Below are 27,532 nucleotides of genomic sequence, written 5' to 3'. Positions count from 1 at the left end.
TTCTTGCGCTGCCGTTCAGGGGGCTAAACCTGGCTTTCCGCCCCTTTCTGCCTTTCCCCAGTGCATATTTATGGATTATGGGATAGGATTCGATCCGTACCCCAACCGAGTTTGCGCCTGCACGGAGGCTTCCTTGCGATGCTCTTCCACCTACTGCCTAGCAGAGGGGGATGTTCCCAAAGAACGGAAGGCGGGAGGGCTGAGGGGCGCTGTGATTGGCCGGCGCGGCCACCGGTCACGCGACACACTCCGGACGAATGGGGACCTCGGCGAGGAGGTATACGCTCTGTCCCCTCACGTTCCCAATGCTCTATGGCCCTTGGGTGCTTCCGGTTCCGGAGTGGGAGCTGCGACTTTTGGGGCGGCTGAGGAATGGCCTCTCCTGTCCTCTAATCGCGAGCTGGCTGGGGCTGGTGGCTGAGGGGACCGTTTTGACAGGGGAGCCCTGCTCTCTCGCTCTCTCTCAGGTGAATGGGGCCTGGTCGCTTGTGGGGAGGAGGGAGAAGCAGCCTGAGGGAGGGCGCTGTCCTGTGAGAGCCCCTTTGGCCTCAGGCAAAGAGGATATAAGATAGTAGAGAGACATCTTGATATTGCTTAGAGATGTGTATTAACATAACATAAATGCGTGGTTGCTGGGGGGGGGGCTGTTTTGACACGTCAGCCCTGCTCCCCCTCTCATAATCTAATATATTAATATGTTATTCTAATATATTAGCAGTATATATTCATATATTAATAATATATACTATATTCCATTCCATACATGGGAATTATTGGGGTGGAATATCTCATTCTTCCCCTTTCTACTATATATACACTCCACCCCAATAATTTCCACATTTTGATTATATATATTTATATTAATATCTATCTATCTATACCTCATACATACAGAGAGAGGTATGTGTGTACACACACACACACACACACACACACACACACACGCACACACACATAACCAATACATATGTGGGAATTATTGGGGTGGAGTATTTCAGTTTCCCCCTTTCCACAACAGAGAATGAGATACCCAGTTCTCAGGAGCCAAAATATAATTTTAAGAGTCAGATCTGCCATTAAAGGGCCATTTAGGGAGGAAGGAGAGATATAAAAACATATTGAGGGCTAGCACAATTTTTTTAAAAATACATCTTTCAGGATTCACTTTTCTCCCGCCCTGCACCCCCAGCAGGACGATTTTAAGCACCTCTGGATTTCCCCTAGTTTCAGACAGCATTCCTGCTGTGGAGTGTTGTTTTTTGCCAAAAAAGGAGCTTTGCAGGATCCAGTCGTAAGAGTCTGTCTTCTCTCAGGCTCACAGTGTTACAAAAGGAATGATGCACAAGGAAGAGAGGGGAGGGGCAGGGGGCAGGGGGAAAGAAAAGAAAGCTACCTCAGGAGCCAGTTCTTAAAGAGATTGTTTCTGGCTGGGGTGGAAATAGTTCAGTTGGGGCCTGTCACTTGGTGGGTGACAGTTGGGAAGAATAGCCAGCTGCAGCTGGTGTCTGCAGAGGTGACAGGACAGCATTGCTTTGTTTCGATCCCTCTGCTCTGCAGCCCCATGGAATGTCTGCCTCCGGGTGATTGTTAGAATAGAATAGAGTCAGTAGGGATGTTACTGTGGATTAAGACTTTATCCAGACTATTGAGGAATTATGACAATAAATGTTCACTGCTGTCTCTTAACTCTGTTTTTTGGTGGGAGGGGTTCCTGTGGTGTTACTGTTAAAAATTGATGTTGATTTAAAAAAGAAAAAAAGAAATTGTGGGTTGTATGCATCTAAATGCTACTTGGAGTAGACCACTGGAAACTAATGTACCTAAGTTAGTCATGTCCATTAATTTCAGTGGTTCTACTCTGAGAATGGCTAACATTGGCACCAACCCTGTGTGTGCAAATTGCTGAAGGACATTTTGGTATTAAGCAACAAATCTATTATAAATAGTAAAAAATCAAGGGGATATTGCTGAAATTTTCAGCAGCCACACCCAAAGGTGTACCTAGCTATATGTATAGCTGAGAAGATAATATTAAAGTTCTCTATCTGCCTTAGAATATTGTTCATAATGTTATATACTATGTGGAATAATCCTAGGTGTGTTGTTTGCCAGGTTTGTGCCACAGTATCATATTTTATTTTTATGTGGCTGTCTTTTCATCTTCCTTCCCACCAAGTGTGTTAGTGTCATATTTTTCTGTAATGCTGATTTTTAATTTAATTATGCTTATGGTCACTTACTAACTATTCCAGCATCACTGATTTCCTGTGAGTTCTTTTCATCCCACATCCTTCACCGTGGCTGTTTTGACTCTAGTTCATAAATTAAGGCTTATTTCGCTTTCCTGAATGAGACCTACTGCTCCCTTTTTGTCTTTTCAGCTTTTTAAAGGAGTACATAGAGACTCCTCTGAAAATGGCAAGCTGTGCCTCAGCTTCCAGAGAGGTAGCCATGGTTTAATCTGTTGCAGCAGAAGCAGAAGCAATGAGATCTGTTAGAAATGTAAAAGACGTGTGTGTTGTGGCATCAGCTTTCATGGGCTAGAGTTCATTAGATCAGGTGCTTTTCATGATGTGGACTCTGACCCAGGAAAGCTTATGCTTTAATAAAAGTGTTGGTCTCTAAGGTGCCACAAGATTCTTTATTGTTCAATCAATGGCTCAGTTTCCTAAAAGCGTCATGGTAGGGCTAGGACTTTCAGAGGTCTGTGGTGAATGAGGTTTCTCTTTTTTTCAGGTGAGTCTGAATAGTGATGGGATGCAGCTTGCACACAAAAGCTGTTTCAGTTTGTCAGCAGAATTCAATAGGCACTCGTGCCTCTGCTAAATGCTGAGTGTGTGCTTTCACGCACATGTGCTCTCTTTGCAGGTAGCCAGGTGGCTTTTTAATTGTTTGAGAGCACCTTCTCCTTCACCTACTGAGCTGATTTCAAAAGTCCAAACTAACAGTGTCCCAAAAAGGTGAGGCAGAGTGAACCTCTCCTACCCACAAGTTGGGAAGTGCAGAAAGATGGGAAGTGTGTTCAGCTTTCTGTCTTGAAAAACAGCCCCAATTCCCTGTGCTTCGGCTAATTGCTTTGAGTTTTGGTGACTGCAGCCTGAATAGAATAGCTTTGCAATGCTGTTGGAATACAGAGTGGCACCTGGAGGTCAATGGGACCACATCTTGACCCTCCTTGTTCTACTTTGCCTCCCGATCAGTATACGGTAGTAGCTGCAGAGTACAGTAGCTGCAGTAATAGGACGAGTGAGAGAGCAATTGGGAGAGAGTGTGAGATAGGAATTTGCTACTCCCCTTTCTGAAATAGATGAACTAGTTGCTGACTAGGCTACTAGCTTAGACTTTGCCAAATATTTTGAAGATGGGAGTTGTAGATGATCTTTTTGGTGTCTGTAATTCCTTGGCCTTTTTGCTTTTGAAGGATTTAAACAGACTGGATTTTATTTATTTTTTAACAAGAGAAGAGCATCACTCCAATGCGTTGCCATACAGAAATATTTAAGTCCACATGAGAAGTATGTGTTCTACAGATAGGAGTGGTTCAGGAGCGTCCGTAGGCTCTGCAGTAGCCTTCCTCAACCCTTTGGGATTTGCAATCCCAGACATCTGAAAGTCACCAGATTGAGAAGGCTGCTCCAGGGGTTTGCATGCCCTGTCCAAGTGACTTGCATTTGGTGTGCAGTTTTAAATTAGAAACAAGCAATGGTGGTTTGGAAATGTTTCACGAATCTGTTTGCTTGTAGAAAGAATACACAGATGAGGACGGGTTTCTGCATAGCATTTTTCTACATGTAAGGTCCCCACTTGGGTAAAAAGATGCACATATTTTGTAACGTAGGAGTGGCTACTACGCCAGCGATTTTCTTGGAGATGTCAACCTGATAGATGATTTGCTTCTTAGCAGCTTATTTGATTAAATTTAAATATTTTTGTATATCATACAGGTTTCAGTATAGAAATTTCACCTTTCGATATTAATGTGAGATTTTTTCTAAAAAGCTGCCACTCATGTTAAAAATGGCCTTCTTCTAACAATATTTTTTTTCACTATTGTAGTAATGGACCAGAACTATAACAACCTATTAAAAAGAAAGCAGTATGTCACTAACTTTTTATTTTATTTTTAATTTAATACGGTCAAAGACCAGCAAAAGAATAATACAATTCAATTCATAAGTTATCTTCCTATAACTTATAATATTATTGAAAACTACACAATTTTAAAATTTTATAACATGTAACATATAACATATAACATGGTTGCTTTAAAAACAGAACCTCTGTAGTATGTCACTAACTTTTCATCCTTGCTGATTAAAATTTGGCAATGCTGATTTATTTTGGTTGAGGCAAACTCTTTACACAAAGACCCAGGAGACAAATTGATCACCTTCATGGGCAGTCAATACAAGCCTTGTTAATGATGCCATCCAGTGGAAAGCATTTGCTTGGGTACACAGTAACTTGGGTTAAATTGCTGTGCACTCTGTGTCTTTATTCCAACGTGAATATGTTTTATTCTATTTGCGGGTGAACTTGCAGGCAAATGTCTTCCCACAACCATTCTTTACCCATTCTGACTTCACAATTATCTAGGATACTCCTCCTGGATACACAGAGTGTCTTCGATCTCTTCATGGGCTGTGATTAGTGAAAAGAAGAGCATCCATTTTGACATTTCTCAAGTTCCTGCTCTGAGTGAGTATTGGCTTTGCATGTCAGGACTTCCAGCTGCAGTACGATTTGTCAAAGCTCCCTTGACTTGCAACTCGTCCCAGGCATCCGTTTTGCTCTTATACCTGCACAGGTTTTCTTTTCAGAGTGTGCTACTACTATCCAACTCCTCCCCATCTAAAGGAGGCAAACTTAGAGAAATGATTTGCACAAGGTGAAGCAGGCATCGTTCTCTGAGGTTGGCTGATTCTGCCACACCTCTCCATTGGGGATGGTTGAATCCACTAATGATGCACAGAGATGCCAGTACAGTGGTGCCTCGCTTAACGAATGCCCTGCTTAACGAAATTTCCGCTTAACGAAAGGATTTTTCGAGCGGAGGTTGCCTCGCTAGACGAATTCGTTTTACGAAAAATTCGTCAAGAGAATCGTCTAGCGAATCCCATAGGAATGCATTGAAATTCAATTAATGCGTTCCTTTGGGCAAAAATTTTTTCAAAACAATTCAATGCATTCCTATGGGATTCGCTAGACGAATTTTTTGTTATAAGAAAAGACCCGTGGAACGAATTAAATTCGTCTAGCGAGGCACCACTGTATTAGTTGCCCCCACCTGAGGCTGCTTGGAAGGAGGCAAGACCAGAGTAGTAACTCGTCTAAGCAACATAATGGGCAGCCTCCTCTCTGGTTGGTTGGCTTATACAGCTTCACAGGTGGCTTCAATTTATTTTACTGTATTTCTTATGTCACACTAGCATGTCCCGACACAATTTTTGGGAGCTGCTGCTTTTCTCCCTGCTTCATTCAGGTGCTTGATGCACGATGAGATCTCTTAATGCTATTATCAAACTATTACATTTGCTCTGGGTGCAACAGATCCTTGGGTACATGTGTGAGAATGTTGCTTTGTGCAGTTTTGGTGGTATCTTCTCTCCTGTTCTTGCCCTTTTCTCTCCAACAGATTGTAGACGGGCAGGATGTGGCACGAAGCTCGAAAGCATGAGCGCAAGCTCCGGGGGATGATGGTTGATTACAAGAAGCGAGCTGAGCGCCGGAGAGAGTATTATGAAAAGATAGTGAGTGTCTCCCTCTTTTGCTCAGGGTCTTGTGAAAGAACAATGTTAAACAACAATTGATGAACTCCTTTTACCGGTCCACAATAGAAAGTGTCCTTTCATATTGTATCACAGTGTGGTATGCTGGCCTGACAGCCATGGGCAAAAAGTCTCTACAGAGGGTGGTGAATACAGCACGTGATATCATGGGCTGCCCCCTGAGTCCGCTAGATGACATCGCAAGGGATCGCTGCCTTAGGAGAGCGAGAAAAATTCTCAGGGATGACTCACACCCCGGCCATCACCTCTTTAATCTTCTACCCTCGGGCAGGAGATATAGAAGTATAATCAGCCGTACCAACAGGCTAAAAAATAGTTTCTATCCGTGGGCTGTTAGGCTGTTGAACGAAAAATAACAGCGAAATTGACTTGCAAGGTGGTGTGTTGTTCAATAAGAGATTGAGTGTTTGGGGGGAGGGAGGCTCGTTTAATTTCATTGTACACAAGTTGTACAATGACAATAAAGGTATTATTATTATTGTTATTGTTATTATTATTTGCTCTGCTCATGACTACCCAGAGGCGTAGGAAGGTCAGGTGGTACCCGGTGTGGAAAATTTCTTGTCACGCCCCCCCCCACATTGATTCCCCCCCCCTGCAAAAATGGTTTTACGTTATTTCATATTTTCTTACAAAGGAATGTGGATTCGGAGCCTCTAATAACAAGTAGGCAACTATGGACAGATACTTAAATCTACAGGAGGGATTGTGTTTTGGCTTGTGTTATTTTAGTTGTTGTTGTTTAGTCGTTTAGTCGTGTCCGACTCTTCGTGACCCCATGGACCAGAGCACGCCAGGCACTCCTATCTTCCACTGCCTCCCGCAGTTTGGTCAAACTCATGTTCGTAGCTTCGAGAACACTGTCCAGCCATCTCATTCTCTGTCGTCCCCTTCTCCTTGTGCCCTCCATCTTTCCCAACATCAGGGTCTTTTCCAGGGAGGCTTCTCTTCTCATGAGTATTGTAGCCTTTTCCAGGGAGTCTTCTCTTCTCATGAGTATTGTAGCCTCAGCTTCAGGATCTGTCCTTCCAGTGAGCACTCGGGGCTGATTTCCTTCAGATATTTATTGTTTATTTATTTAATAAATTTTTGAAATAAAACCTGCAAAGTGGTTTACCAAAACCAAAAAACCCAAAAAAAACCACAGCAGTAAAATCAAGAAAAATTAACAATCCTACTTTAAAACATACAAAAGCTAAAATGTTAAGATTAAAATTACTTCAACTTCCTAAGCATCTAGGTATGCTTGCCTAAAGAAGAATGTTTTTAGCAGGTGCATGAAAAGAGTCTAGCAAAGGCACATGCTTTGTTGAAATTTCAGCCTTTACGACATAGGAAAACGACCAAGTAAACAGCTATTTTCGTGGAGGAGGGTCAAGATATTAACTGATACGCATGAAATTTCATATGTAGCTATATAATCCCTAGTGTAGTAAGATAAGACCTTTGGAGCAGGCATTTTTTTTTTTTAAAAAAAAGTTTTTTATGAACCGCCCTAGTAGGGCAGTAATTGTTCCTTGATAATTTGTCACCCATCTCCATGATGGCACCTGGGGTGAACCGCCCCCACCCCCCTTTCCTACGCCCCTGTGACTACCCTCCATTTTTGTCCAGTGTTCCCAATGAGGGAGTTTTCTCTGTCACGCTCCTTTCTTGAGAGCCAGTGTGGTGTAGTGGTTAAGAGCGGTAGACTCGTAATCTGGGAAGCTGGGTTCGCATCTCCGCTCCTCCACATGCAGCTGCTGGGTGACCTTGGGCTAGTCACACTTCTCTGAAGTCTCTCAGCCCCACCCACCTCACAGGGTGTCTGTTGTGGGGGATGAAGGGAAAGGAGAATGTTAGCCGCTTTGAGACTCCTTCGGGTAGTGATAAAGCGGGATATCAAATCCAAACTCTCCTTCCTCCTCCTCCTCCTCCTCCTCCTCCTCTTCTTCTTCTTCTTCTTCTTCTTCTTCTTCTTCTTCTTCTTCTTCTTCTTCTTCTTCTTCTTTCCTCATTCTTGAGAAAGGGAAAGGGAAATCATGGGGATCAAGTAGCTCTTGAATGGCACCATCTGACTTCTTCTTAAGATGTGACTCTTAAGAATTCTGCCTCTAAGAATTTCTGCTTAGAGCATATGCAGAGGTCACAGGTTGAGTCTCTGCCGTCTCCTGGAAGGATTGTGAAAGTCTTCATCTAAAGCCCTGCAAAGGAGAGGTGAGGAGCCTCTGGCCCTCCATTTAGGAAACATATGAAGGCGTATAGGGAAGCTTTTTAAGGTTTCATGTTTTACTGTGTTTTATATATGCTGGAAGCCACCCAGAGTGGCTGGGGCAACCTAGTCAGGTGGGTGGGGGCACAAATAAATAATACTAAAATAATGATGATGATGATGATGTCACCATAACTGTAACTCCCATCAGCCCCAGCAAGCATGACAAATGGGCAAGGATGATGGGAGTTATAGTTTTAAAGCCACTTCCCATAAGCATAGACAATACTGTGCCAAGATGAAGCTGCGGTCTGCTTAGGAATATGACAGCTTGTTGTGTTGTGCTTCTCTTCCAGAAAAAGGATCCCGCCCAGTTCCTCCAGGTCCACGGCCGTGCATGCAAAGTTCACTTAGATTCTGCTGTGGCTCTTGCAGCGGAAAGCCCTGTGAATATGTGAGTAGCTTTCAGCTCTCTGCTGGCAATGTGGAAGTTTGTCTACTGAAAACGAGTGGGGAGGCTGCCCTTGTCATGTGATTCCTCCGCGAGGGTATTTTGGAAGGACTTCTAACCCCCTTCCTTCCCTTGACATCTTGCCCCTTGCAGGATGCCATGGCAGGGGGATACCAACAACATGATTGATCGGTTTGATGTGCGAGCTCACCTGGACTACATCCCCATGTATACTCCTCCACTGCTAAACCCAATGTAAGGCATTCATTTGCTTTTTTTATTATTCTGAGATGCACTGCCCCTTGCTTTGGGTCCCTTGATTTGTTTGCACAATGAAATGGTTAATTGGAAGCTGAAAACGAAGAAAAGAGGAGCCTGGATAATTAGGCTTGATTCCTGACTTTATCATCCAGAAGGGGCAAGCAAGCGTTAAACGAAATAGCGGGATCTCTTTTGTCGGGTAGGTTAAAGCCAGAGTTGTCCAGAATCTTTGCACAGTTGGGCTATTAATATACTGCACAGTTTGAGGCAACAGAGCATTGCAGGTTATCCAAGAGAGTATTTGAGGATTTCCTCTCTTGGATCATTGCTATACTACGTCCGAAGAGGAGGGTGGGCTGGTATTTTGCTATGCAAGGACCCATTTGGCACTTGAAATGCCCGCAAGTCTTCTCCAAGATTATGTTAGCATAAATCCTATGCAAGGAAAGAAAGCTGCATGTGACTGATTGTTTACTTTATAAGACTGCTGTACTTTCCCACACACAGGAGACACTGTAACCTGACTCCTGTCATGTGATGTTCTTTGTTCTGTCTATACTTTCACTTCTGATTGAATGAGAGTGATGGCGTATACACTTAACCATCGCTCCCTAATAAACGTAGTTAAAAAGCTACGATTGTTTGCTGTCTTCTTTACCGAAGCCAGTGGCAAGAGAAAGAATCTAGGGCTTTACACCCCAATATTCTAACAGATTATGCTCCCGTATTATGCAAATGAACATAAAATTATACAGGCTAATGGGTATTCTCTAACTGTACCAATTTTTAACCTTTTTGGGTTTTTTTTTTAAAATGGTTGAAAAGATTGAGGTTTCATTATTAAAGTAAAATGCCTTGGTTGTCTTCATATCTAAGTGATGCAAAAATGTGTGCAGGGATTTCCCTCAGAAACAGCTAAGCAAATGAATGGTTACATGCAGACCTGTATGTTTTTGCTTATGCCTTCATTGAACATTTTTTCATCCTTTTAACAGTTGGTTTTGTAAGCTAGGGTCCAAAGAACCATGCAATTAATCCTGTGATGCTAAAAGGGTCCCCTTTGACTTCTTTGAAAGTGGGGGTGAGGGCCCTTGCTCAGTGGTAGACCATATACTTCAAATGCAAAAGGAAATAGCTTCAATTTGTGGGCTAGAAATGTGTCATTTAAAAAGGGACAAAGATTATGTCAAATTCTAAGTGCACAGCCAGCAAGCAGTTTTCAGCAATGGGTTAGGCACCGTAACTCAGATTTGTTCCCTCCCCACAAATTGTTGTCATAATATTTAGCATTCTAATCCCTCTTCCTAAGCCTCTTCCTCTTTCTTCTCCAGTACCCCAGAACAGGAATCTGATGAGAGGAAATGCAACTACGAAAGGTATAGAGGTTTGGTGCAGAACGACTTCGCTGGCAGTAAGTTCCCTTTGACTTTCTTTCTACTGCTGTATAGGGCAGATGTCAGGAAAGAGTAGAGCTGCTGTCCTTAACATTCTAGCTCAGGTGGCAGTTGCTGCTACTGTTTGCCAAGAAGGCTGATAAGTTACACCCTAGATTATTTTGTAGGCTAGTAACCAGGAAGTACAACTGATCTGATGACCTTCTCTTACGCGGGCGAGATTGAGGGAGGGCTGTGGTATGTCAGATCTATGACATACTTTAGAGTCCCTGTGATCAGGATATTGCTGCCTCTCCCTCATCCCCTGGCTTAAAGTCCCTCAATGACAAGATAAGACAGTACTGCCTCCTGCAAATGCTGCGAGGAGTGGCCTCTTCAGCTGGTGGAGGCAATAACTCTAGATGCCAAAAACTCTTCAGTACTCAGTCCAATTCAGGGATGGGGGACCAGCCACCTGAAGCAACCCCCCCTCCCCCATAAACTGCCTCTCTTGTGCACGGCAAATTTGTGAAGACGCTCAAACCAGCTTGCCTGAGAGAGATGCAAACATAGGTGTGTTTGCAGATAGGAACAAATTCTTGCTTGGTGCAAGCTGAGAATGGAAGGAGTACTGTTGTCACTCTTTGGTTCCTAGCTCCTTTCTGCTGATACCATCAATTTCTTTTTTAAAAAAAATAACCTCACTGTCTCCAATCCCTGGCTGCCTCTTGTGTCTCCACCCTAGGGGTGTGGTTTCTTCCTTGAGTGACAGGGGAAGAGAACACTGGAGTTCTGGAGGCAGGCTGAGGAGAAGCATTGCTTGACCAGTTTGGGGAGGCTGGTGGCAGTTCCTCTCCACAAACACATCTGGTTGTCTTTTGGCTACCTGCTGTCTGAAACAGGTCTCTCCAGCTACCCTTTCTAGGCGTGTCAGGATTGGAGGGGAGGGGGAGTCAGCAGATGGGGGTGGAGGAACAGAGCTATGCTGCCCTCTCAGGCAATCTGCCTTGCACTAGACCTATGGAATTTCTGGTCTGCTTCATCTCCATCTCCTCCTCTCTCTTTTTCCCAGTCTCAGAGGAGCAGTGTCTGTATCAGATCTACATTGATGAGCTGTACGGAGGACTCCAGAAGCCCAATGAGGACGAAAAGAAGAAGTGAGTGTATTGGGAACGGCAGGCAAAGGGTTGAGTTGAAGCTCGACTGAGTTCAGTCATGGAGGCAGAGCTCATGATCTGGAGCCTTTTGTATGTTTGAGCTGGTTCCTTTCTCCTACCCAGAGGATTGGGGACAGGTTGAATGTGTATGGAACAGGGGTGATGAACTTTTTCAACTCAAGGGCCGCATGCAGAGGACACATGCTAGTGGTGGGCGGGGTCAGGGAAAAAGTGGGTGGAGCAACAAATGTAGAATTTACCTTTGTACCATAGGCTAGTTTTGGGGCACCCCTACTCATACCTCTCTCTCTGCCCTCCATTAGGACAAGAGGCATGAGCAGAGTTCAAGGACACAATCAATCCTGGAAAAACAATTGAAGGGCAAAGCAGGCCAGTGAGGGTTGTAGCTTGAGGAGAGATCCAAGGGCCAGATAAGACATGAAGGGCCACATTTCACCCCCGGGCCGGAGGTTTCCCCCTCCTGGTTTGGAATATGACTAGGGCCTTTGTTTTACTCAAAAACCTTATGAAGCAGTTCCTTGCTGGAAGAAATCCTCAATTTTTTTTGTATTTCAGTGGCAATGCAAATGTATATTTTTATATTTAGCAGGCCCAGGTATTCCTTTCCCCCTCCTACTTTTGCGTCTTTGAAAGGTTGAAAATAGGCGTTTGCCTTGATGACAGGGGAAGCTTTAGAATCCCAGCGCAGGTGTCTGTGCTGCATACTCCATCCAGCGTGTACTTAATGGGAGGGGTCTGACCAACTAGGTTAGCAGAGAAGAAGGCATCTATTGGCTACACGTATGAAGACAGCACGGTGGCTGAGCTTGAGAACCTGTCTGAGAAAAAAACAGAGGAGGAAGACTCGGAAGAAGACAGCAACACAGATGAGGATGAAGTTATCCCTGATATTGGTATGTCTCCATGGCCTTCTGGCATTTGGGACTGGGCTTTTAGAAAGTCGGGGATCTGGCTGAGATCCATTGTCCTCTCCCAGTATCCCCAGTCTGCTTCCTACCTTATGATGTGCTGAATATGATGCATGCTTCCATCCCTAATCCATGTGCAGTAGGTGGTGTTCTGTGGGAGACGGGGACCTGATATTCTTTCCCAAGAGCTATCTGCTGCCGCATGCATTTCCCCCCACAGCCACACCACCCTCAGCCACTTTTCCGAGGGTTCTCCTGCCACTGAGGATGCAATCCTACGCATACTCCCCTGGAAGTAAAATCCATTGAACTTAGTAGGGTTTGCTTCCGAGTAGACAGGTAGATTTGATGACACAGAATCAGTATATGGTGTTGGATTTGATAGCTTTAAAATAACTAAAATGGTATTACATTCGTTAGCTGCTTCATGCGCAAAAAAAGAGGCTCAGGGCGACTTTAACAAGGTAAAAATACAAATGGGTAAAATTTAATGCAATTAAAAACCCACAGCGCAAAATATCTAAAATGCTCATCTGATAGCATAAAGGGGACAAGTTGTACCCACCCCTCTAAAAGATGAGGCCTGTTTAGTTGCCATAGACCTAAGGGAAGGAAAAGTTCTTAGCCTGGTGCCTGAAAACTGATAATGAAGGCACCAGGTGTGTTTCCATAGGGACTGGACAAATCAGTAGAAGAGAAGTCTTACAGAGAATGTTATCCCTAGTTAAATGGAGGTCCCTTGTGTTGCTTGCAGATGTTGAAGTTGATGCAGATGAGCTGAACCAGGAGCAAGTGGCCGACCTGAACAAGCAGGCAACCACCTATGGGATGGCGGAGGGAGACTTTGTCCGGTAAGATGCCTGTGTTGTTGGGGCTCCTGAGCTTCTCCTCTGCATCAGCCAGGCATTTCTATGGTGTTGGGCTGGTAGAGTGGCTGATGCATCACCTAGGTTACTCGGGAGCTTGCATGGTACCCAGCCTCTTATTTTTAAACACCATGGGTGACAAGGAGTTGCCTGCAGGAGGGGTAGAGTATTGCATCCTTCCTCTGTGGCCAGCATGGAAATGCAGCAAGTTGATTTAGGAAGGTCTGGAGCTCTCTCTCTCTCCTCTACAGGAGACTGGTAAAACTCTTTGTAGGCCAGTGACTTCATGGGTTTATTTGCAAGGCGGCTGGGTAGTGTCCTGGAGCTGAGAAAAGGTGCTGAAAAGGGGACCCAACATAATTTAAGGGGTAGACCACCTTCCCTAAGACAGAAGCTTATAAAATTACGAAAGGTTTAGAGAGTGGATATGTAAGCTCACCATCACCATGTCCTTCACTTATAATAGATATTGGGGTCAGCCAAGGAGCTCTGGCAATTTGTTCAGGGCAGAGGAGAAGAATTTCTTCTTCTGTGAAGGCATACGTAACCTGCAGAATGTGCACCTTCTGGCTGTGCTGAATAGCCACTGACTTGGATAGCCAGTGCTGCAGATTATAGCTCTCATCCGCTCTAACCAGCCTAGCCAATGGGAGTGGTGGTTCAGAACTACCACACTGGTTACTGCTTGCCAAAGGGATTAGGCAGATTTCTTAAGGAGAGGTCTGTGAATGGCTATTGCCCATGACAGGTAAATGAAACCTTCATATATAGAGACAGTCTGCTTCTGAATACCAGTTGCTGGGGAACAACCCAGGGAAGGAGGGCTGTCACCTTTTCAAGTGGTCTAGGTTCTACTTGAAAGAGTTGCCACCCTTAAAAGAGGCTGTTGCCTTCTCTCTGGCTGGTTGCTGCTGTTGGACTTCAACCTGGTGCCCTCCCCATGTTTTGGGCTACACCTTCCACCAGACCCAGCCAGCCATGGCTGATGGCCAGGAAAGGTGGCAGTTGTAATCTTAAAACATTTGGATTGGGGAAGCTGACCTAGCTGAGCCTAAGATGTGACCCTGTAGGGCCATTTTCATGGGGTAAAAATGCTGTGCTGCAGAAAGCAAGCAAGCAAACATCTTTCAGAACTTGCCCCCCTCTTTCTGACACCACATGCATAAAACATGTAGATCCATATTAGCAAGCTTTCTATAATGTTATTGAGGCTATCACAGGGCCAGTTGAGGGGGACAGGTACTAGAAGTCTGTGCTTAGGGGAACAGCAGCCCTTTCCCCCTTTTTGGGGGGGAGGGAATGGGGGAGGAGAGCCTGGTTTTAGCAGTAATGGCGGAACTACTAACTAGGCCTAAACTTGCCATTAGGCTCTTGCCTGCATTTTGAGTTAGACAAGAGACCTTGTACCAAATTGAGGGTGTTTTTTGGGGTAGGGAGCCCTGAATGTGTTGGTGGCAGTTAGAATAGCTGCTGCAAGACACTGGAAGGCCTGTGTCCCCCACAAATCTAAGAATCCCTGTCTTTCTCCCACCTGCCCCTTCCTCCCCTTGTTTCTGAAAGGATGTTGCGGAAGGACAAGGAGGAAGCAGAAGCCATCAAACATGCCAAAGCCTTGGAGGAGGAGAAAGCCATGTACTCGGTATGGAAAGTTTGGGACCTGGGCAGTTCTGAGCCCCCTCCATCTTGCCTACCCCATCCCGCTACCCCAAGGGTTGATCTGTGATTCCCTCTATTTACGACTAACTGGACCAAGAGGTTCCTCTTGGTTAAACAGTGGGGAAAACCTTAGGATCAATTCCTCATGGAAGCATGCTTGGGGTGTGGGTGGGATACCCCCCCCCCAAAAAAAATCCAATTTATTCCAGGAAAAACAGAAAATGGGAGCATTTTCTGGGCCTCCCTCTTGGCGTGGTGGACTCTCTCATGACTATCCCTCTTTCCAGGGCCGCCGCTCTCGGAGACAGAGGAGGGAATTCCGAGAGAAGCGTTTGAAAGGAAGGAAAATCAGTCCACCAAGGTAAGCCTTTTTGAAGATGGGGACTCAATTCAGCCGCTGTCGAGCCTAGGCATTTCTGAGAGGGAGCACCTGAGAATGCTTTCACCTTTGTCCCTCATGGCAGCTCAGGGCACTGGGTGAGGGCCATGCAACAAGGGCAGCATGTATGACAGCCTCTGCAGGGAGGAAAGGATGCTGAGGCAAAAATAGGTAGCACTCCTTGAGTGAAGCATTTGCTGAGAGGTTGGGCTTTTGCAAGTCTCCCGTGATGCTTCTGTGATTCTAGAACCAGTGCCGGTTTTGTCCTCATTTAATCCCCTATCGTTGCAGTTATGCTCGGAGAGACAGTCCCACCTATGATCCTTACAAACGGTGAGTGGATGCAGCTGCCCCCCTCCCCCGGGTGTGTGGGTGGGTGTTTGTACCCTTGGAGTTTCATATACCTGCACACAATGGGTGCACGGACTCTCTGGTGGGGTTTCTGAAAAAACAAACATGGGCTGTTCCCTGTCAACTAGAAAGCCAAAATGTGGTGTTTACATAGTTCGAGGCACCCTTGCTGCTGTAAAAGGCTGGAAGTGGAACCCCTTCTCCATGTAAAGAGCATAATGTGGAACATTGGGATATAAAGGCCAGCAAGACATGGATTGAGCACAGTTGCAGCAGATGGCATGGAATTTAGGCTGGATATTCTGCTGCCAGTTCATGTTCCTCAGTAATCCTTGGGTTGGTGAAGGGGAGGTTTTCATTTGCATTCAACCAAACATCTGTACTTGCAGAACACATGCTGTGTGTGTGTGTGTGTGTGTGTTTCGCTTTGCTTTAGAGAGAGTTAGGGTCCAGTGTGAGGCAAATAACTCTGAGTTGCCTTGCGGGGGGAAACTCCATGCTGGCTGATGGCTTTGTGTTTTGTCCAAGGCAGCTTTGCTCCCCAGCTGTTTCATAAGCTGCATTGCACCACAGAGTTTGCTAGTGCTGCACTGAGCCCAGCTTGGGCTGCCTTCCCGGGGCTTGGCCCATCCTCTACCACACAGCTGGTAGTCCACCTAATAATGCCTGCTGGTTGCTGCGCCTCTCTCAAAAGGACACTGGGCTAGGGTGGGTTTTGGTCTGTTCAGACGAGATACGTCCACAAGCAAGATTGCATCACCCAGATCGCTTAGTGCAGATCAGGGATGCTCAACGCTCCTGAACACCTGAGTTTTGCATTCCTAAATCTTGTTGGGGTGTCTGGTAAAGAGCAAGTGGAACGCCCAGCTGCTCTGTTCTGCTGCTCATAACCTGCAGTTGATTATCTGCCTTCATCCGTCAGATCGCCCTCAGAATCCACTTCTGAGTCCCGTTCCCGCTCTCGCTCGCCTTCCCCGGGTCACGAGGAGAAGATCACCTTCATCACCAGCTTCGGGGGTAGTGATGAAGAGGCAGCTGCCGCCGCCGCCGCTGCCGCCGCCGCCGCAAGCCAAACCGCAGGAGCCCCCAGGAAGCCCGCCTCCCTCGGCAAGGCACGCTCCAGCCAAGTGCAGCAGGGCAGCGCTGCGGCAGGTCATAGCGCCTCCTCCCGGTCGGTAACTTTCATACCTGCCTCGCTTTCCCAAACCTTAAAGCAGAGACCATTCCAGGGTCAAAGGTTGACTTCTTATTTTCTTTCCCATCCTCCCTGACTGCTCAGAACGTTGACCACCATCTTTTGGGAACTGCATTCCCACTGGCCCCTCCTGTGGGCCAATCCCCACAAGCCAACCTGTTCATTGCAGGGTCTCCCTGGGAAATGAGTGGAAGTAGAGATTCCCTTCTTCCTGTGGAATGCTGGGAAACCTAAGGGTGGTTGGTCAAAGGGATGTTAAGGTGGGTGGGGTCAGCCATGGTTTGTACCAGGGGGAGAATATGGGGCTGGGGTTTTTCTTTCTGGCTCATTTTGTATCTCTCCAACAAGAGCAGCAGTAGCTGCTGTTGTTTCACTGAAGGAAGCAGGAAGGTCAGAGACCCTGTGTGGCTGCCTTGAGTTAAAATGGGCCCTATTGTACTTTTTGGTTGGCGCATCCCATAGCCCTGGGTTGCTGGTTTACTGCAAGTTGAAACAAAATTTTGTAAACAGGCAAAATTGAATACTGCAAAAGGACGTGGTTAGCACTAAAGTGGTTAACTTGTAGGCTGTGTCCCATAAGATTGCAGGTGCGGAAATGGTTTTAAAGGCGGGGGAGAAAGGATCTAGGCTACCTTTCTCCCTGCCACGCCAGTTTCCCACAGGAAGGGAATTTTTTTTATCCCAGGTCAACCACCTCATATGAGTATGAGAACAGTGAAATCACTAACTGCCAACTTGGGGACGTAACCGGCAAAACCACAATTGCATATTGCAAGCTTTTCTTCAGTCTTTCACTGCTCAAAGATTCCAATGAAAGCTTTTTTCATTTGTGGAGAGGTAAAAGTTGGTATTTTCAGGAATGGAATGGATGCCAAGCTGCAGCTAGTTTACAGTGAGATCTGGCAGTAACCCAGCATCCCTCAGCCTTCTTCCCTAGGCTGCATCAGCCTTTGGCCCACAGGATCTCCCAAAACCTTCCTGCACCTCTGGTGTGCTCTGTTTGCTGCAGAGCAAAGAGAGGAAGTTGAAGATGTGAATGTTTTGAGCTCTGGCACTGTAGTGGCTAATTTGGAAGCTTCTGTCACTACTTGCGGAACCATCAGCAGGGCTGGGTTTTTGGCCTCCTGGGGTGCCCTCCTGCATCCTCTCATCTTCCCCAACCCCCTCAACTTTCCCCGCACCTGCCGATCGGCCTGCACCGTGTGAATATCCAGCGCCGTGACTCTCCTCTTTCCAGGCGACGCTCCACCTCCTCCTCCTCCTCCTCCACGTCGTCGACGTCCTCGTCTTCAAGCTCGCGCTCCAGCTCCCGGTCTCACCGGGCCGGCGGTTATCACAGAGCTAGCCGCTATGGGCGCTCGCGCAGCCACAGGTACTCCCGGTCCCGAAGCAGAACAAGGCGCTATTCGGCGGGAGGCTCGCGGGATGGCCGGCGCCACTCCAGATCTCGCTCCCCCGAGCGGGGCTGGCGATACGGCTCCCGCCGCAGGTCCAGGTGAGTCAGGGGGTGCTCCTGATATTTGGGGTGGGGAAGAGAGAGAGAGAGAAATCGATCCCCAACTATATGCTTCTTCTCTCATCCCTAGAAGCCATTCACGGTCTGGAGAACGCTACCGGTGGAGCAGTGGCAGGGGAGGGAGGCAGTGGAGCAGCAGCCGCAGCAGCCACAGTGACAGCGAGTCACGGAGCCGCAGCCGGTCAGCGTCTCCAGCCAGAGAGAAACTGCTGAGGCCTGCGGCTTCCCCGGCAGTAGGGGAGAAACTGAAAAAGTGAGCAAGGGACGCACACTGGTTTGACTGGAGTAGAGCAGGCATTCCCAAACTCTGCCCCTCCAGATGTTTTCGACTACAGTTCCCATCATCCCTGACCACTAGTCCTCTTAGCTAGGGATCATGGGAGTTGTAGGCCAAAACATCTGTAGAGCCACAGTTTGGGGATGCCTGGAGTAGAGGGTCAGGTTTAAGGTGCTGGTTTTCACCTTTAAAGCCCTATGTGGCCTAGGACCCTCATACCTATGGGACCGCCTCTCCTGTTATGCCCCACAGAAGACCTTAAGGTCCACAAATAACAACACTTTGGAGGTCCCGAGCTGCAAGGAGGTTAGATTGGTCTCAACTAGGGCCAGGGCCTTTTCAGTACTGGCCCTGACTTGGTGCAATGCTCTGTCACAAGAGACCAGGGCCCTGTGGGATTTGACATCTTTCCGCAGGGCCTGCAAGACGGAGCTGTTCCGCCTGGCCTTTGGTTTGGACTCAGTCTGACCCTTATGTTTCCCTCCCCTTGTGGTTTTGATTTTTGGGCTACTACTAAAATGAGGCTGCATTTTAAATTGTATTTTAACCCATATTTTAATTAACTGTTCTTTCACTTTTTATTGTAATTTTATTGGTGTTAGCCGCCCTGAGACTGGTTCTGGCCAGGGAGGGCGGGGATATAAATTTAATGTTTGTAGCCTGCTTTTTCCTACAACAATTGTTGAGCTCAGGGTGGCTTGCAAAAGAATTTCAATAGCTTTGGCAAGCAACAAACATTGCAGTCCCTGCAGTATCAAGCACTATAGTATATCAACCTGGAAAAGGAACCCCTCTAGGAGAAGGAAAAAACTGATCTGAAACCTGTGCTGCCTTGCCGGATATTTTTGGAAGAAGGAATGCCTAAGGAGTAAACCCTACACAAATCCGGAGTGGAGTCTCTTAAGACGGTTGGATGGTGCCTTGTATGCCTCCTTCTGGCAACTCCTGCAGCCAAGCAGGTTTCTGCTCAAGGGGTCACAGTGGCTAATAAAATATGGGAATAGAAATAGCAACCTCTGCAGCAGAAGGTGGTCCTTTAGCAGCAGGTACATTTGAGCATATTTTTGTCTGTACTGGCTTGAAGTTCATACCCCTTCCTGTCCCAGAGTGGGCCCCCATCTTTCTTCTTCTGCTGTACCAAATATGACCTGTTTCTCTTCTCTCCCTCCCTTTTCTCTAGGGCTGAAACTGCCGGTGGTAAAGAGACAGGAGCTGCCAAAGTCAGTAAGAATTTAAACCTCACCTCTTAATTTCCATCACTGCAGAAAAAGACTCAGGGAAACAATAGAGATGCAGGAAAAAAGTGTTTTTTATTTTATTTTAAGAGTTTGGATGGCCACACCTGATTGCTTCAGACGTGGTCAGAAATGTAGCTCTTGAGCACCTCCTTAGGGTGCTACCAAACCAGGAAGCAGTCTTTTAAATTTGGACCTTGTCAGGCTAGTGTTGAGGGGGTTGGGTCTCCAGGAAAGTTTGTGTTAACGTTGGGGTTTAACTTTTTGGTATTGCCAAAGGGGGTGGGTGGGTAGCTGCTTTGGAGGGGGGTTTCCTGACCTGGTCTAAAATCCAATACCAGGAGTTGCTTCTTTGGGGGAGTCCCCCCCCCCCCGGTGTGTGTGTGTTTGTGAATGCATGGTTTTACCTGTTAACTTGGATTTTTTGTTCTCTCTCCTGTTGACACTTGTACATTAGCCTGCCCTTTTGCACTGATCCTGCCATGCAGCCCTGGCTTCTGGTGGGACCAAAACCAGATTTTGCTTCTCCTGGAAGCCTTTTCCTTCCATGTTTCATGGCTCCGTTTCCCCCGAAATAACCTGCCTGTTCCCACCCCAACCCATGGGAAATCAATGTGCATATAAAGAAACATGGCAGTACTGGTGAGCTATCACCCTACCCAACCGTGAGCCCGTTGGGAAAGCATCTGTCATGGGAAAGCTGGGTGGAGTTGTGTCTTGGGCCAGTCTCAATGCATCCTTGCCCTTGGTGGTTGGGGCTGTTTAGGATTATGGGTAGATTTACTCCTCCTGCTTCATTTATTAAATTCCTCATACCCTGCCTTTCCTAGGTGGGCTCAAGGTAGCTAACAGTATATTAAAACAACAAAAGTTTCAGAAACCATTTAGGAAAAATAATAACCAAAGCAGCAATAAAATACTGAAAAATAGAAGAAGAAAAAGCAACAGCTGTCACATGCCCTTTCCCCACATAACATCATCCAAAACTGTTTCCCCCCGAGCCAGGCCTTAAAGGTGATGTTAGGGATTGCCAACAGGGTGCCCTCCAGATATTTGATTCGTCTTGAGTCTTGGGTGGCTTTCTGTGGACTATCTTGGAGCAATGCCTCCTGGCACAACCAAGGGCTTCTTTTTGATCTGGGTTAAGAGAAACACGTAGACAGTCTCCCCTGCTCTCGATACAAATATCTGAGTGGGTATTCAGTCCCAAAGTGAGCCACTGGGAGCTGTGAGTGGCCCCAGCGTGAGCATTTCTGACATGTGATGGAATTCCCTGAGCATTGAAACAATGGGGTATGGTGTCAGCAAGACAGATTTGAGGTATGGATGGTGGTGTTTATGTGCGCAGGAGGTTTTTAGCCCTAGCTCAAGCCTCTGCACAACTGAAGGGAGTTTTCAACAGCACTATGTTTGTTATCTCAGTTACGGTGTCCACTTGCTCCCTCAAGGATTGTGCTTCAAATCTCCTAGTAATGACTCCTGCCTGCTCTTGGTGTCCGTGGCAGGGCACAGCCACCCCTGCTCAAACGTTGTTTGCTTTCAACTCTAAGGCATGAAAAGTTGGTATAGAGCTTTAAAAAATCAATGCAGAAAACCACAGGTTCACCTTCCAGAGAGATCGGTTATCCAAGCAGGCAGCTGAGCCTTTTTTTTGGGGGGGGGGGTTCTGTGAAATTTGATCTTGCTTGGGCTGGAGCCTAAAGCAAAGGAAGCTACTTGCTAGCTGATTTCCTTGTTGGAATTTGTAGGGGGGGGGGGAACTACTTGTAGACCTGAACGATGCTTGCAGCTCTTCAGAAGCTCAAGGAAGGAAGCGAAACCTCTCGATTTCAGGGCATAGTTTAACAAATCTACTGTTTCTTTCCTTATCTCTCAGAATGTAATGCCAGGTCTCACAAGGCCTGTTGCAAAAGTTGCTTTCTTGTCTTTTCGCAGCTTATTCAAGTTCTTTTCGTTTTAAACTGGGCTTCCTCAGGGAGTGCCCTTGGGCTAGTTTTCTTTATGTTTGGGCATGTCTTTGAGAAGTAGTGGTAGCGGTTGGAACCGGCGCCCACAGGTGGGCACATGTGTCCCTACTTTGGCATGGAAAGTAGAAATGTGGGGGGTGGGAGTCCAGTGATGGGGCACCTTCACAGCTGCTTATCCTGATATGTGGGGGTGCAGGTGATGGCCCCATAGTCCACGTTCTTCAAACAGTGCAAATGTATGGGAACCTCATCACGAGAGCCGTCCCATCATGGGTGACAGAATAGGACTGGCTGAGCCACGGTGGAGATCCTTGCTCATTGACTGCAGCACCCAGCCGCGACTTGCTTGTGTGCATTTGGACTATGAGGCAGAACTGCCCCATCTCCCAATGAGATTTTCTCCCAACAGTATTTTCCTGGTGAAGACAGTTAACACATTTGGTCGAGAGTCACCCAAGAGCTTTCAGGTTCTGAAAGGCTAAACTTCAGACACTTAATGAGGGGGTGGGGCTTGCTTGCTTGTGTCTGGTGTTTTGGCTTTGGTTTAGCAATCATGAGTGCTAGGACCTTGGCTTTTCTTCTTTTTAGATGGAAAGGTGGGGGTTCTCAGGGCTTACAGTTGGGGTGGGGTAATGCATACCAGTGACCTCGGAAGCACCACAAGCAGCTTGCACAGAGGATGTTGGGAACCCCCGTGTTCTCTTGAGGATTAACCCAGCCACAGGAAGGAGTGGAGGAGAAGCAGATGGAAGCCCACCTTTGCAAAGAACCACTTGAAAGTTATTGGTCTTAACATTTTTTACTGGCTGCCTACGAGATGCAATCTTCAGCTCTCTGGCCTGCCCTTTCCAAGGCCATTGAGTACCAGCAAACATTGTCCATTGACCTGGATGCCCGAAGGCAATCCCCCCCCCCCCCATCGTCGTGACTGTCTGCTTAACCAGCTTGTTGGGGTTGAAGTGGATTTCAGTACCCTGTCAATGTGTGTTAAGTTGATTCCTTGCATCTTCCTTACCGCCACCTCCTTGGGAATGGCCCAGTCTAGATTGCCAGGGACTGTTTTCCCTTCCCACAGGCTCCAGCTTCCTTTTCCGCACCTGAAACGCTCCTCCATTAAATTTTTTAATTTTCTTCAGTTGAAAGCGCCTGGCTCCTGATCGTTACAGGCAAAGGAGCCCATAGGCCTTGGTTGGCTCTCCCACTATATACCCTGGGGAGATGGCTTCCCTCTTTTTGCTGGGGGAAGTACAGCCCCCTTGAGCAGGGTGTGCTTCTGGGGAGTCCCCTGGAGCTCAACCTACTCTTCCTTACTTGAAAGTAGGACTCTGGTTCATGGCTGTCTGGAAGTTTCTCTTTTCCTCCCTCCAGATGTTGTGTGACACTGCAGAAATACATGATATAGGGTCCTTCCCCCAAGGCCCTTTTCTCCCCATGTATGCCTTCTCCAAGACTCGTTTGACTGTGAGTTCAGGCCAGGGGGGGCAACCTCTTAACACCTTTCTGTTTGCCTTCCGCTTGTAGCCAAAGCTGACCCCACAGGAGAAGCTGAAGCTGCGTATGCAGAAGGCGCTTAACCGGCAGTGTAAGCATCTAGGCTGGAGGATGCTGGCTGGGGTGGCGGGGGGTGGGCAGTTAGGCGGGGCGACACAGGGGAGCCATCTCCTTCTTTTGACCTGTTTGTTCCATGCGCTCATATTCCCCACTCTGCCTCTTCAGTCAAAGCAGATAAAAAGGCCGCCCAGGAGAAGATGATGCAACAGGAACACGAAAGACAGGTAACTGGCAGGCGCACTGAATTCTGTGGTCTGAAAAGCCCTGTTCTGCAAGTGGAATAAACTTAAAATGGAGCTGGAACGTACAATTGCTAACTGGGATGCAGTTGTCCGTTCATAAAAATATTTATGTACTGCTGTTCATGAAAAGAAGTCTCAGAGCAGTTTGCAACTATTGTGCATAAAACCATACAATAAAAACCATATAAAAAGTTACATGTCAGAAGGGAGCTGGGTATTATGGAAGGAGGCATTTTTAATTGTCTGCAGAAACCTGATGTATTAGAAAAGTTTCCAGCAGGTATTTAAAAGTTGAAACCCCTGCTGAACCTCTATCGGCAGAGTGTTCCGTAGGACCAGGCCGATGATATTAAAGGCTCAGTTTCCCATTGTTGTCTAATGAGCCTTGCCAGCTCAGTCAGTAGAGCATGCGACTCTTAATCTCAAGGTTGTGGCTTCGAGTCCTATGTTGGGCAAAATGTTTCCTGCATTGCAAGAGTTTGTGTTAGTTGACCCTCGTGGTCCCTTTCAACTCTACAATTCTATGATTCTAAGACAAGGTTGCAACACTAAAGGGAGGGTTCACATACAGTGTTGTGCTCTGGTTTCTTCTAACCATGGTTTCTTTTTTAAAAAAACCCCTACAAGTCTCACAGATGAGCAAGCAAGCCACAGCTTATTTCTTTGGTTTTGCTTATTTTCTAACGGCTCTTGCCTTGCACCTTTTTAACTTGGTGAGTTGGCCAAACAAACCATGGTTACACCAGACTACTGAGGTACAGACATAGTGCCAAACCATACTTACAAGCAAGCCGACAGAAAAAACATGGCTTCACATTGTGGTCTGTTGCTACAATAGTCTACTGGGCTGGGTGTTTGGATGCACAGAAAAAACATGGCTTCACATTGTGGTCTGTTGCTACAATAGTCTACTGGGCTGGGTGTTTGGATGCGCAAGGCGAAGCAAACCATGGCTGGGATTTCAAGGATGCAGATTTTTATTCCACCTGCAGAATTACCATTTTCTCACTGCAGAGTGTACTGTTTGCCAAGTTCGCCCTTGGCTTGTCTGCCTTGCGTGGTGTTCACCATTCGGTTGACTGGCATGTGCTATCTCATCTCTTCCAGGAGCGGGAAGACGAGTTGCGTGCCATGGCTAGGAAGATCCGGATGAAGTAATGCCTTTTGGGGTTTCCTTGTCCCTCCTGGCACGGAGCAGTGGGGGAGTGTGGGCGGGAGGGAGTGGCTTGGTTGCCTGCCTGCTAAATCTGCAGCATTTTTTCTTGGCAGGGAGCGCGAGCGCCGGGAGAAGGAACGAGAGGAGTGGGAGCGGCAGTACAGCCGGCAGAGTCGGTCTCCTTCCCCACGTTACAGTGAGTGCCCTGGGGCTGCTGGGAGGAAGAGCGCAGTGGCAATGGGGCTGTTGTGAAACACTGGAGAAAAGATCATTATTTTGGGGGTCCAACTTTGACAATGAGGTCCCTATGGAGATAAAAGAACTTCACCCAGACAAGTAGAGATGTCTTGGCCAAAATATTCATGCCTCTTGAGTACAGTGTTACCTTGGTTCTCAAACGCCTTGGCACTCACGCAACTTGGAACCCAAACACTGCAAACCCGGAAGTAAGTGTTCTGGTTTGTGAACTTTTTTCGGAAGCCGAACGTGCTCCGTTTGAGTGTTATGCTTCCGTTTTGAGTATTATGCTGAGGTCTGTCTGCTTTGCTATTTATTTTGCGATTTTGCGGCTCTTTTTTTTGGGGGGGGGTTGTGACTGCGTGGAACCCAGTTCAGCTACTGATCGATGGATTGTGTGACTGCAGTACATTATTGCTTTCATTTTATGGATCAATGGTCTCGTTAGATAGGAAAATTCACGCTAAATTGCTGTTTTAGGTGTTGTTTTTAAAAGTCTGGAATGGATTAATCCATTTTGCATTACTTTCTATGGGAAAGTGCACCTTGGTTTTGGAACGGACTTCCAGAACGGATAAATTTAAGAATAAAAGTACCACTGTACTTCACCGTTTGCAGATTGACTCTTACTTAAACACACACAGCTATCATAGAATTGTAGAGTTGGTACCCCAAGGGCCATCTAGTCCAACCCCCTGCAATGCGGGCATCTCAACTAAAGCATCCATGACAGATGGCCATCCAACCTCTGCTCTGACACTGGGGTGGTTGGTATGTGGTAACATTGGATTAGAACATGAACCCCACCCTCGTAAAGACCATTAGCAAGAGAATTAGGTGGTCCCCCGTAGCCGATTCATCCCCGACTTGCTTTTCTGCAGGCTTTGGGACCCTGAAAGAAGGCAGTAAATATTCCTGCCAAACTTCTGTTTGCAGGGAGTTCCATAGAGCAGGAACGCCTACAACAAGAGGCTTTGTCCCTTGTAAAGCCTGACCGAAGCTCGGGCATCAGAGGGTCTCCATAATTTTTCTGCTCCTTAATGGCTCAAACTTCACATCCTTTCCTTCCTCCACTGCCCTTGCTAAGAGATTAACAGGTTTAACCTAAATAGGCAAATGTGGAGAGTTCCGGAAATGTAATTTGGAGGTTCTTGACTTTCGCCCCCTTTGTCTTGCAGGTCGAGACTATAGCTCTTCGAGGAGGTAAAGTTTGCTTTTGCTTATCGACTCTAGTGGTGAAAGGGAGATAGAAGCAGGCATCTCACTGAGCTGATAAGACGGAGCAGAGGTGGAGAGATATGGGCGCCTTTCAGAACCGGCATTTCTTCCTCTGAGCTGCCTGAAATATTTAAATAGTTTAACTTGAGACCAATCTGATCCCTCTCAGACTGCAGATGTTCTCCAGCCACTGTAACAGTTCGCAAAGGGTCCTTTGGCACCATCAAGTCTTAGATTTGCTAAGGCATGAGCAACATGCTTCACATGTTCATGGAATACAAGCCTACTGTTAGGTGCAGGAAATGAAATCTCAGTTGGCACAGTATGTGCGTGTATATATTACTTTTATTATTATTGTTATTTATTGAATTTATATACCACCCTATACCTGGAGGTCTCATGGTGACTCACAGAAATATATATGTATAGTTGTGCTTGCTTGCGTTTGCACACACACACACACACTTGTGTGCATAATTTTAAAGGAGAAAAATGCAAGGCAGGAGCTGAATGGCAGTGAGATGCAAAAAGTAAGTTTGTGGTCATTTGGTCCGAGCTTTCAGGTGCATATTCTGTATTGTCCTTAGCTGTTTCTCCTGCCCTTCCTCCCAAAGGAGCCTGGGGTAGTAAACAACAAAACAGCGAAAACAATGCAAAGGATTTTTTTTTAAAAAAACAACAACCCAAACACACGGCGGAATATTTTCCCAGCTAAGTAATTTTCAGAGTTGCCAAGAATAATATATTTCAGCCAACAAGCGTCTGGGTGAACAGCAATGTTTATAAATTCTGCCTAAATATTAATAATGAGGGAAACAGTGGGCATGAGAACAAGTGGCAGAGAGGTGATTACTTATTTCAACATTGCTGGGATGATTGTGTCCACATCTGTCAGGGGACAGGAAACCATTATCTTCATTAAGACCCAAGTGACTAGTTCTGAACTTACGAGTTGTCATTAAGTGCCCTTGAAGTCTCTTTGTACAAGTAACATGGTTAAGTACATGGATAGTGGAATGTGCTTTGTCCTGCTTCCAAGCAGCTTGGTGCGTTGCAATATTAGGCCTTCTCTGATTTTTGACTTCCACAAAAACCCTATAAAATGTAGCCAACACAGAGGAAGACTTTCCCAAGGCCAGCCACTGTGGGCTTTGTGGCTCGGCAGTAAAAAGTGCTCAACCACTTCCCCATATGTTATTCATCTTCTATGTTCTTATCTGCTATGTTGTGTTGGCTCTGGCTAGTGCTTGCTTAACAGAGCGATCATCTACCACCGACAGGAGTTGTGACTTTGTGGGACTCTTACTATATATGCTTCTCTTTAAAATCTCATGTGACCTGTTCTTCTGCCTCCTACAGGCATTCACGGTCCCGATCCCGGAGCCCTCATTACCGCCACTAGAAGCTGTTCCTGGTTCAGCACCATGCTGCCCACCTCCCACCCAGCTGGCTCACCAGGCCTCATGTAATCCTGTAATAACGCTGTACATTGCTGGTTTTTGTTTCTATGCTGTCTAAATAAATACATAAATAAA

At 46.5% G+C, this 27,532-nt stretch overlaps 1 protein-coding gene across 2 annotated transcripts; it reads left to right on the top strand.

Annotated features, from left to right (window-relative positions):
* The first annotated feature begins 331 nt into the window (after window positions 1-331).
* On the top strand, window positions 332-27,532 carry CLASRP (CLK4 associating serine/arginine rich protein). 2 transcript variants are annotated; one of them, XR_004692761.3, is made up of 22 exons: window positions 332-467; window positions 4,597-4,698; window positions 5,636-5,750; window positions 8,337-8,434; window positions 8,585-8,686; window positions 10,024-10,103; window positions 11,138-11,222; window positions 11,991-12,136; window positions 12,906-13,002; window positions 14,578-14,656; window positions 14,961-15,034; window positions 15,344-15,385; window positions 16,326-16,574; window positions 17,836-18,093; window positions 18,185-18,367; window positions 19,572-19,615; window positions 23,115-23,175; window positions 23,310-23,368; window positions 24,494-24,540; window positions 24,656-24,738; window positions 25,958-25,982; window positions 27,357-27,532. XR_004692761.3 is itself a non-coding variant. In XM_035118384.3 (22 exons), the coding sequence occupies exons 3-22, from the start codon at window positions 5,652-5,654 to the stop codon at window positions 27,397-27,399; spliced, it is 1,950 nt and encodes a 649-aa protein (XP_034974275.3). In that variant the 5' UTR covers window positions 332-467; window positions 4,597-4,698; window positions 5,636-5,651; the 3' UTR covers window positions 27,400-27,532. The 2 variants fall into 2 exon arrangements, 1 of the variants encoding a protein (XP_034974275.3); XM_035118384.3 differs by having other exon boundaries at window positions 19,572-19,611.

Source organism: Zootoca vivipara, chromosome 6 (genome assembly GCF_965207765.1).
Source record: "Zootoca vivipara chromosome 6, rZooViv2.hap1.1, whole genome shotgun sequence".
NCBI classification, from domain to species: Eukaryota; Metazoa; Chordata; class Lepidosauria; order Squamata; family Lacertidae; genus Zootoca; species Zootoca vivipara.
The sequence above is the reverse complement of the archived record's forward strand: the minus strand, read 5'-3'. Positions and strand labels throughout refer to the sequence as shown.

Bases quoted from the DNA above. Each gene is read 5' to 3' on its own strand.
- CLASRP (XM_035118384.3), top strand. From the start codon at position 5,652: ATGTGGCACGAAGCTCGAAAGCATGAGCGCAAGCTCCGGGGGATGATG. The intron at 14,657-14,960 runs GTATGGAAAGTT...CCCTCTTTCCAG, and splicing joins AGGAGAAAGCCATGTACTCG to GGCCGCCGCTCTCGGAGACA. The intron at 25,983-27,356 runs GTAAAGTTTGCT...TGCCTCCTACAG, and splicing joins GACTATAGCTCTTCGAGGAG to GCATTCACGGTCCCGATCCC.